Below are 11,218 nucleotides of genomic sequence, written 5' to 3'. Positions count from 1 at the left end.
TAGATAGATAGATAGATAGATAGATAGATAGATAGATAGATAGATGATAGATAGATCTGCCCTGACGTTTTTTTCATAGAGGAAAATATTGGTAAAAAGTAGGTAAAATATAAAAAACAACTATTTGAATATCTGGAATCTGAGGGTGCAAAAAAAATCTAAATATTGAGAAAATTGCCTTTAAATTTGTCAGAATTAAGTCCTTAGCAATGCATATTACCAATAAAAATAAGTTTTAATATATTTACGGTAGGAAATTTACAAAATATCTTCATGGAAAATGATCTTTACTTAATATCCTAATGATTTTTGGCATAAAAGAAAAATTGATCATTTTGACCCATACAATGTATTTTTGGCTATTGCTACAAATATTCTCATGCTACTTAAGACTGGTTTTGTGGTCCAGGGTCACATATGTGAAAATATTATTTAATTTTGTGTATTTAACATGCATATAATTTAAGCCATAAAATTAGGCTTAGCAAGACAAATTATTCCGCAATTTTATTGCAAGAATGTGTATAATTTTCAACATTATTTTCCACCACAGAATGCTATTAAACAATGTATAATTTAAAAAAAATACATGTGGTGGAAATGTTCACCTCATTAGCTACACTGTTTTTTGAATCATGCCCATGCAGGAAAAAGTTTGAGCAGGCATGTTTATTGAAATATTGGACTATGGTTCTTGTTTGGTAGGTCTTAGTTTGCTCTTATATACAAAACAATTTCTATGATGTGTTCACTGTTGTAAATTGTTAGAGGTCAAATTAAGTAAACCAGTAAAAATGTGGGGGTAAAATATTTTCTGAACGTCCACAGGGCCAAAAGTGCCCACATTTGTAGAAACGCCCTTTTTTATTTATTTAATCATTTATTTATTCCAGGGAGGCAGCCGGTCATTTCCTGACAGCTCTTAGTCTGCAGAGGAAGAGCAGGAGTCGGCAGCTTTCGCACCAGGTCATGTCTGGAAACATCTGGACGGCCCTGCGGATAGCACTGTCCATGCTGGACCAGCCGGAGCTCTTTCAAGCTGCTAACATAGGAGACCTGGACTTACTCATGAGAGCTTTTAATCTGGATATGTGAGCGAGGATACCCTTTAACCATGGCAAATATCCAAAGTCTTTAATGAGAAGAACTTTGTCAGAAAGCAAACTTTGTTTCACAGAGCACCTTTACATTCCTGAGAACTGAGTGCTGAATGATACTATTTTAATAGATTTGCACATCAGTTTACGATTACCCTAAAGAGCACAATGCCGGGTGAAGATTGTACAAGTATGCCTTAGAGAAAATATCAGCTAGACCTGCAATGTAACAGTGGGGAATCGCAGGAATTCTGGATTCGTCTCGTAATTTCACAATTGATGAGAGGACTTCACATTAGTGACTTGATTAGACATGTACTGTACTGCGTAGACTTCATGTATTGGTTCGATTGCCCTCTTTTTTTGAGAGGGTGGGGTTATTATAGATTTTGCTGGCACTTAGTTCAACCCTGGACACTCCTCACCTGATCTCTGCTGCATCATCCCCTTTATTTCCTGGAGCTTGCAGACCAGATTAAAAAGCCTTACTTATCTTGCATGTAAAATAAATAATTGAGATGTTATCGGTATGATATCAGATAAAAGCCATTCCTTGCCATACTTTGACCGCTTGATGTAGAAGTCTATGTTCCATCAAGGTCTTTTTGTAAAACATACCACATCGTTGAAATGTTACGCTGATTATTTTACAAAATTTCAGATATACTGCCCCTTTTGCCACAATTATCAGCCTGGATTTAACAGGAAAACTGGAAAGCTGCCCAAAATGTAAGCCAAACTATTTGTGAGCTTCACAGTTTTATACCCTAATATTTTTGTTGTTACTCATTTTACTTGTTATGGTTCATCTCCAGCTTGCATGATGTTTTATTTTGCTCATCAGTGTGAACATGCAAGTGCTTAATGATGCATACGTGCTTCAAGAAAAGTCCTACATTTTAAAATGCTATGCAAAGCCTATAGATTTTTTTCCTTCATGCAGCCAGAAGCAGAAGAAAAGCCTAAAGCACCAAAGCTTTACTTGCGTTGTCACTTTTTGTGTTTGAAAACTGGTAGGTAGAAGGTAGAAGATCTGGTAGTACCCTGTAGATGGTCTATTGTACTTTAAAGCAGCGTTTACATTAATCCAGATACATTTAAAAATGCATATTTTTCTCTATATTTTGGCCTTCTGTCCACACTGAGGTGGTGTTTTTGTGCTGTGAAAACAGAGCTTTTTGAGGATGCTCTCAGAGTGGATAAAACTGAAATGATGTTTTCATGTTGTAAGGTGAAATGTGAAAACAGACGTATTCGAAAATGATGACACGTTTAGCCATGTGACGCATATTTTACCTATAGATATCTATGTTTTACGCATAAGATGATTTAAAGGGGCACTTCTCTCAAAAATGAAAGATTTACTCAACCTCAAGTTGTTCCAAACATGGATGAGTTCCTTTCTTCTGTTCAGCACAAAAGAAGATATTTCAAATAATGTTGGTAACCAAACATTTGCTGGTAGCCATTGACTTCCACAGTATTTTTTTCCTCTACTATGTAAGTCAATGGCTAACGTCGACTGTTTACCAGCATTTTCTGACGTTTCAGTGAGGATGCCTGAAAGCACTAGTGTGTATGGAGTGTTTTCAAATGTATCTGGATTAATGTAGATGTAGCCTAAGTAATGTTTCTTATTTAAAAAAAAGTCTCCCTGATCCAGTTCTTTATTTGTAGCATCGTGTGTTTTTATTATTCCCACCTAGTTCAAGAATTAATTTGTTAAAATAACTATATCAATGAAAAAGCATGCAAAGCCATTCAAGCACCCATTATCAAGTGTTATTAATTTATGATTTGTTACTACATTTATTTAATTACTGCTCTATGTATTTATTTTATTATTCTGTATCCGAAACTATTTGGAAAGTCCCGTATATGCTCATCGATACAGTTAGAAGAGGCTTGTGCTTTGTAGCTGAATGTTACATAGATACTGTAGATTCTCTCATGCCTGAGGCCAAACCTTCCCTTTTCTAGAACTTTGTACAATCTCAGGTGTGATTGTCTAGATGAATTCATGCTCCAGAAGTACTCCTGATGTATGATCGCATGCCGAATATACTTATTTTTGAATGCTGTAGATTTATTTATATGCATGACCTTGACATGCCTAATTTAATCTATACCCTTCATTTCTATGACTTATATATCACTATAATCACAATATTTTGCATTTCAAAATATATATTGATCTAAAGAATACAACTGTAAAATATCTACAAACAAGCAGTTTTTGCAATGCAGAAAGTGAGTCATTTAAACAAGACCTTCTTTATAGTCACTTATATTACTATTGCAATAGCCAGATTTACTAAAGCCGTTAGAAATAGAGACTCAAATATATGTTATGCATCATTCAGAGCTGTTTCTGAATTTGTACATGCAGACTTTCTGAATGTTTGCCTTAGGCTTTATTAACTCTGGCCCAATATTTAAAAGATAGATGCATAAACAAAAGTTATCTTTTCAAATAAAATATTGGAATAGAGTTTGTTTGCCTGGTTGTTGCTGTTGTTAAAAAATTATTTCCACAAGTGCATTTATCTGTTCGTTTTTGGTTGCACGGTTGAAATCTCCTGTTTCCAATCTGGCATCACCAAATCATGAAAATGGCACAGAATAACAATTGTGGATTTTATTGAACAATCCAAACATTATGAGTCACGAGTATGTTTGAACAGATTTTCGTATTTCATCTGCCGTATTTGTGTTTCTAAACAATATATGGATCAGAAAATCCATTAAAAAACTTATAACAAACAAGTGGGCAAGTTTGTATAGTAACTACAGAATTGGCACACATTTATTGCAAAAAAAACTCAACTATAAAAACGTACCACTTAACCTTCAGTTCCATGAAAAACAGAACCCACTAAAGACCAATAATATATTGCAAAATGTCAACTGACTAACCTCAGATTTTTAGTGCACATACTGAAAACAAATAAAATCAAGGCATGTTTGAGAAAGGTGAGGTAAAAGCATCCACTTTCACACCCAATATCGAGACAAAAAGAGAACAGAAAGAATAAAAGAGAGAAAGAAGCAGGAGGAAATGGCTATGAATATTCGTTTAAATTAAGAAAGCGAAGGAAAGAAAGAGTGAGAGAACCTCGGATGGATAAGCCAAAGAAAGACAGACGCACAAGGTAAAGGGACAAAAGACACTGACCTCCCAACATAACAGGTAGTGCACAATAGAAATAAACATGACAGGGTACAATCTACAACAGAATGTGCAACATCCAGTTGAAATAAATTGAGATGAACAGGCCCCACCTCAGCCTGAGTGAGATTATGTTGTAAAACAATGAATATTAAATTTTACTTCAGCACTAACCTTCAGACTGAGGCTCACTGTGTAACAAAACACTTTAAAGAATACTTGCCAAGAAAGCGTTCAGGTTTTGTTAGGTAATGACATTACCTGATGACATGAATTTTTCAGCAAATAAATGATATGTCTAAGGTTAGAACTTGGTAAAGGGTGTTGGAGGCGGAGCCAAGTTTGTCAGATATGTCATAAAGCTTGAGAGCTTGAGATTTGGTAACACTAAGCACCAATACATACATGTATCTGAGATAGTTCTATGTATGACACTGCATTTAATTCTGCTCTATATGCAGTATGTCATCACATATTGCTTAGGTATGGGATAAAAATAGTTTTACATTCTTTGAGACTGGAAATCAATGAAACGGAACGATTTCAAATGCATCCCAGTCTTTAAACTGCTAAAGATATGATCAAAGTAAAGCACTTAAACATTGCATGAATATGTGATATTGTTGCATTTTCTGATCAGCTATCACAGACTGACTGAAAGCTATCATAAAAGTTGAACGTGATAATATTGTAGAAATAAAATATTCTTAAAGGGGTCATATGATGCTGCTAAAAAGAACATTATTTGCTGTAATGAAATGTGTTTATGCAGTTTAAAGTTAAAAAAACACATTATTTTCCACATACTGTACATTATTGTTTCTCCTCTATGAACCCGCCTTTTCAAACAAAGTAGTTTCGCTTTCACAACGAAAAACACGGCGGCCTAGCGTGAGCGGAATTCTTGCACTAAACTTGCATTCACTGCAAGTTTAGCGTGAGCTGAGGCCGGGCTAGGGTGAGCTGAGGCCGGGCTTGAGTGAGCAGAGGCGGCGGGGTCGAGAACGGCGCACCCGGTGGATTCGACGAAGGAGCGGCAACCAAATGTGACGACCCCGGGCTGGACATCAATTAACATCTTGTCAAGTGTGTGTTTCTTACAAACATGCAGCTTTTCATTTCACAAGATGTTAACTGATGGACTGGAGTCGTGTGGATTACTTATGAATTTATTGTGATGCTGTTATTTGGTGTTTGGACTCTCATTCTGACGGCACCCATTCACTGCAAGTGAGCAAGTGATGTAATGCTAAACTTCTCCAAATCGGTTCTGATGAAGAAACAAATTCATCTACATCTTGGATGGCCTGAGGTTGAGTCAATTTTCAGCAGATTTTCATTTTTTTGGGTGAACTATTCCTTTAAATAATAAGTCGATGGTGCCACATTTTTGGATCACTCTGAATGCTAGAATATATATATATATATATATATATATATATATAAGAGCAAACTAAGACCTACCAAACAAGAACCATAGTCCAATATTTCAATAAACATGCCTGCTAAAACTTTTTCCTGCATGGGCATGATTCAAAAAACAAGTTTTGTCAAATAATCACATTATGTTTTGGATCGATTGCAGCTTCAACAAAATCCACTAAGCATGATCTCTATTCGAAATCCATTCTGACCGATTTGTTGTTGTTGAACTACTGTAAAACCCAAAGGAATTGCAGTGAGTACATTCTGCTGAGATGGCAGTAAAAACATTTGTAAATGCAGGCACACTTTATATTTTCAAAAGAAGTATGTCTTGAAAATACTGGCACAGGAGCTTAAAGTATTCAAAGAGAAATATAACAAATACTTTGAGAATATATTAGGAAAATAATCTGCATACCTAAAATTGCACGAACCCCACTGTACCTTTAAAGCAGACAGGAGACGAACATATAAACAAAACTCAGACGGATGACACATATTAGTTTCCCTGGTGGACCGGTCCTGTGGTATGAGCGTCTGTGTGGGTCTTGGCAGGGACTGAGAGGTTCTCTCTCCATCTCACAGATGTAAATGCTTCCCTAGTTTCCAGCAGTGTCAGTGGGTGCCCCACACACCTCTCTGGCCTAACGGCTGTGCGTAAGGATGTGAAGGTCCGGATCTAGCAGCTTGACAGGCGCCGGTATATATATATATATATATATATATATATATATATATATATATATACATAAAAAATCTAAATGAGATTTATTTTATACAAGTTATATGTAAAACAGTTAATTGTTTAATTAAAAAATGTCCTCATTTTTTTTTATATTTTGTTTTCTTTATCATTTTAACATTTATAAATGTTTAAAAACATTTATACTCCTTCACTTTCTAATACTTCAAAAAAATAAAATTCTATTATATATTATCGCTTGTTGTTGACAAGCACAAAACATTGGTTCTTCAGATATTCTCTGCAATCAGTCTGATTGTAACACATCCACAAAATGAAAATGTGTAAATAAATAACGGACATTATAATCAGCATACCTGCCCTCTTTTTTTATATGACACACATAATGACCAGACATTGTAGATGATCCCATGTGACTGATGAAAGCAAACAGTTCGTAACCTTTGAGAAAGAAAAAAACAACATCAGCAATGAAATATCAATCCAGCAATGTATGCAGACAGTGCAATCCTCAGTATGTGTTGAGCGCTGTTTGTTCAACTCAGTGTTCTGTAAGCACTTACGCCCGGGTCCATCTCTGACATGGGGGCTGGACAGGTCCTGATCTGGAGACAGAGAGGAGTCGCTGTGGGCATTGGCGTTTGAGAAGCTGTTATTGTTCGGCTCTGTGTCTGCCGTGTCTGACATAGCCTCACTCTCGTCCTCACAGTCTGGGTGTGTGAATATCCAGTCAAGAGCTCGCTCTAAGTTGTTGTTCTGTAGTCAGACGAAGAAGCAGAAAACGGACTAAATGTGAGATCTAGCAGCTTGACAGGCGCCGGTAAAAGTACATGTAGCCCAAGTCTTTAGGGGGCCTCTCTGACAAACATATTTTGTGGTCATTGTAAATCAGCCACCTAGGGAAGTAAAAAAAGACATCTGAGTTTGAGTTAGGCCTATATATACATATATATGCACATTTACATTTATAGTTGTGAATTACATTTTTTTTTATTTTCCCTCCTAATAATTACATTTTCAAATAAAACAAGTCAAATTTATTCTTAATTTTTTTTGTAATAAATCAAATTTTAAATACTTTTGTCTTTAAAACATTTATAAATGGTTACAAATTATGAATGTATACATTCATACTTTATTTTTAGACTTATTTCTCTAATAATTAAATGTATACTTTTTATTTTACATTTATAATTTAAATTGTATATTTTTATTTAATTTTGTAATTTTAAACATTTATACTTTATTTATTAATGTAATTATAAAATATTGTTCGGCTCTGTGTCTGCCGTGTCTGACATAGCCTCACTCTCGTCCTCACAGTCTGGGTGTGTGAATATCCAGTCAAGAGCTCGCTCTAAGTTGTTGTTCTGTAGTCAGACGAAGAAGCAGAAAACGGACTAAATGTGACCTCATGATATTGGAATTCATTGTTCGTTCATTGTAATTCATTGACAAAATACTCTAATCACTTGAGAACAGGAGAACACGGACCAGTTTTTTTAGGTTACCAACAACCTGAGTGGACAAAAAAACATGGCAAGATTTAATTTCACAAGAAAACTCTGAACACCAAAATTATATCGTCAGGCAAAGAGCCATTTTTAAATTGCTCAGACCCGTCGAAAGTCCTTGATTTAACTGAGGTCATTCTAGCGTGGTCAAAAGACTCATTTAGGCATAGGCACTAATCTGAAATAGCGCCGTGATTCACTGCAAATGCCAACACTGAAAGCAAATGTGGCCTGACGCCCTCATCTTTTCCTGGACAAATGTGAACGACGTAGGTTGAAGACGTCCACTTGTTACTGCGCCATTATTGGCTGCTTGAGAGGCTATTTTTACACAACACAACCACAACCACAATGTCTAAAACACAAAATGAAATACTCAAGAAGAAGCATGTCCTACTATAAAGGATTATGTTTAAATACCTTACAAGAGCTTCACTTGACAAGAAGATCTGAAAGGTTAGACTAAACATAGGAGTTATAAAATTCATTAAAGTTAAACTGAAAACTAAAATGTAAAATTATTAAAGAGGAAATTCTGGATCAACTAGTGCAACTATGTAAAATTTATTTTTTTAAGATGTTTATGAAAGACGTTTTGTGTTCACTTATTGCATTTATTTGACAGTAATATTTAAAAATAACTTTTAATATATTTTAAAATGCAATTTATTCCAGTCTTCAATATCACACGATCCTTCAGAATTAATTTTTTTTGTTTTTGTGGACACTTTTGTTTTTCAGGATTCTTTGATGAATAGAAAGTTCAAAAGAGTATCATTTATTTGAAATAGAAATCTTTCATAACATTATAAATGTCTTTAACTTTTCATCAATTTAAAATGTCCTTGCTGAATAAAACGATACATTTCTTTGAAATAAATGCACACACACAAATACAACAAAAAAACCCTCAGGCTTCAGTGTCACATGATCCTTCAGAAATCATTCTAATAAGCTGATTTGCTGCTGAAGAGACATTTCTTATTATGATCAATTTTGAAAACAGTGGTTGTTAATATTGCTTAAATTTTTTGTGCGGAAACGGTGATTTTTTTATTAATAGAAAGTTCAAAAGAAAAGCATTTATTTGAAATAGAAATCTTTCATAACATTATAAATGTCTTTAACTTTTCATCAATTTAAAATGTCCTTGCTGAATAAAACGATACATTTCTTTGAAATAAATGCACACACACAAATACAACAAAAAAACCCTGAAAAGTACTTTCATCAAAGATTTAGTTAGCAAGTAAACTTTGACTGAATAACAAACTGAATAATCTCCAAATAACTTTAAACCAACACAAACAGCATTTCCTTCAATTATAAACAGTGTAGACAAACTTTCAAGTATCCATTAAGGGAATGTGAAGGTTAGCCAAGCAGTTCAACAGAAGAGATGGCTTCTCAATTCTCACATGCTTGGTTGATGAGCAACAAGTGACAAAACTGACCCAGACATGCTGGAACATGTTTTTGCATCTGTGTAACGTGACAATATGCTAATTATATTCCTGCCAAAGAATCATATCAAACAATTTGCAGCAAGAAGTAACAGTTCAAAACATGAACATACTACATACAGTGGCCCTAAAAAATATCTAGACACGATTGGACACTGTATGAATTGTATGAATTTCATTGTTTTAGATTTTTTTTAAAAAGTGTCATCTGCAAACAAATGACACTTGAACTTTTAGTGGAACTAGTCTCAAGGTCATTTTTTAGTGGATGTGTGGAGTCGGTTCCACTAAAGTTCACGCAGGTGTCCTAGAAGAGTAACCACAGGTGCAGTGTATCATAACGCAATGACATTCATACATTTTTAGTTGTCCAAATTCTTTTTCAGGCTACTGTACATGAAGCAGATGAGGCAGGACACTCACTGTGGCTTTGAGCGCCTGGATTGTGTGATGTCTGGGGAAGCCCATGGAGGTGAGGATGGAGATGCTCTCTTCTGGAGGTTGGTTGTCCAGCGCACTGCTAGTAGGGAAGCTGGGGCCGGGCAGGTCTGGTTCCATGTAAGTGGGAATTGCCAGAGGCTCAGCAAAATCTACAGTTGGTTTTACAAGAGAAATAAGAGACAAGTATTTTATCACACATATATAGTGTTATTACATTTAAAATATCACAACACAGACAACACGATAGTAGATGGAAGTACATTATGCGGTACTATACATCCAAAATATCTCACAAAGAACACCAGATCAGTGTTGGGGAAAGGTACTTTTAAAAGTAATGCATTACAATATTGCGTTACTTCCTACAAAAGTAACTAATTACGTTACTTAGTTACTTTTTATTGAAAGCAATGCGTTACGTTACTTTTGCGTTACTTTTTAAATCTGGGCTGGGCTTGCTTGTTTGCTTTTAATATAAAAAGTTCTATTTTTGGCAAATATAAAAGCCCTTTCACACCAAAAGCCTCAGGCTGAAGGAAATGTAAATTCACGTCTGTACAGTAGCACACAGAAAGTTCAACACTCTTCAGCAATAAAAAAATAAGAAGAAATGTTAGTTTATCTTGTGTAATTTTTGCTTATTAGTATGGTTGAATTGGATCACTGAAGGTTAGCAGCAAATCGGTTAATAAAATGGGATTAAATACACAAAGGTTATTTGTATTATTTAACATTTTTAATTATTGCAGCTTTGAGTCATATTCTGAGTTGCGTTTAACTGTTTTTATTAATTTTGAGGAAAACTAAATCTGATTTTTTTTGTGAGTGAGTGAGATTAATTAATGCATGTTCACATTTATTCTAGAACTAAAGTAACATCTTACTCCCGATTTCTCTGAACAAGGGGACAGGAGAGCTTTCAATCATTAAATGGGAAAAAAAGTAACAGGCTTTACTTATTTGAAAAAGTATATTATTTGAAAACAGATATTTTCTTGTAAATTAAAAAGTAATGCGTTACTTTACTAGTTACTTGAAAAAAGTAATCTGATTACGTAACTCGCGTCGCACAGAAGCAGACGGAGGCGTTTCGACACATCCTGCCCCGGCGGTCGGCTGCTGTAGCCACCCCACCACCGGCTGCAGCCCCTTTGTCTGCTCGTCGCCGAGGGCGCCCTCCTGCGGCCTCCACCTTCGCTCCGGCGCGGCCACAACAGCAGCCTTCACAACGGCCGCAGCGTGGAGCTGGCCGCAGGAAACCGGCGCAGCCCGCCTCCGCCCCTGCCAAGCTCGTGAAATGCCAGGGCAGGCGGCAGCCCTGAGACGGGCAACCCGGAGCCCTTGGATCCTGCTCTTCAGGAGATGGTGACCGCACCACTCCTTCCCCCGGAGGAGGGCCGGGTGGA

General features: G+C 35.8%; 2 protein-coding genes across 4 annotated transcripts in view; one reads left to right on the top strand and one right to left on the bottom strand.

The window, feature by feature from the left end:
• LOC107692357 (PEX5-related protein-like) overlaps nucleotides 1–2,509 on the top strand; it is a 99,202-nt gene extending 96,693 nt beyond the window's left edge. For all 3 annotated transcript variants that reach the window (XM_016491352.1, XM_016491350.1, XM_016491349.1), the window contains one exon: nucleotides 894–2,509. In XM_016491352.1, coding sequence (XP_016346838.1) covers nucleotides 894–1,095 — 202 coding nt within the window. In that variant the 3' untranslated portion in view covers nucleotides 1,096–2,509. The remainder of the gene's footprint in view (nucleotides 1–893) is intronic.
• Nucleotides 2,510–7,653: 5,144 nt separating this feature from the next.
• LOC107692424 (ubiquitin carboxyl-terminal hydrolase 13-like) overlaps nucleotides 7,654–11,218 on the bottom strand; it is a 31,523-nt gene continuing 27,958 nt past the window's right edge. The window contains exons 18-19 of the mRNA XM_016491472.1: nucleotides 9,795–9,961; nucleotides 7,654–7,764 (exon numbers count right to left, since the gene is read on the bottom strand). Coding sequence (XP_016346958.1) covers nucleotides 7,654–7,764; nucleotides 9,795–9,961 — 278 coding nt within the window. The remainder of the gene's footprint in view (nucleotides 7,765–9,794; nucleotides 9,962–11,218) is intronic.

This window comes from Sinocyclocheilus anshuiensis, unplaced genomic scaffold (genome assembly GCF_001515605.1).
Source record: "Sinocyclocheilus anshuiensis isolate Anshui unplaced genomic scaffold, SAMN03320099.WGS_v1.1 scaffold70, whole genome shotgun sequence".
Taxonomy (NCBI): Eukaryota; Metazoa; Chordata; class Actinopteri; order Cypriniformes; family Cyprinidae; genus Sinocyclocheilus; species Sinocyclocheilus anshuiensis.
Note: the sequence above shows the minus strand (reverse complement) of the source record. Positions and strands in the feature narration are given on the sequence as shown.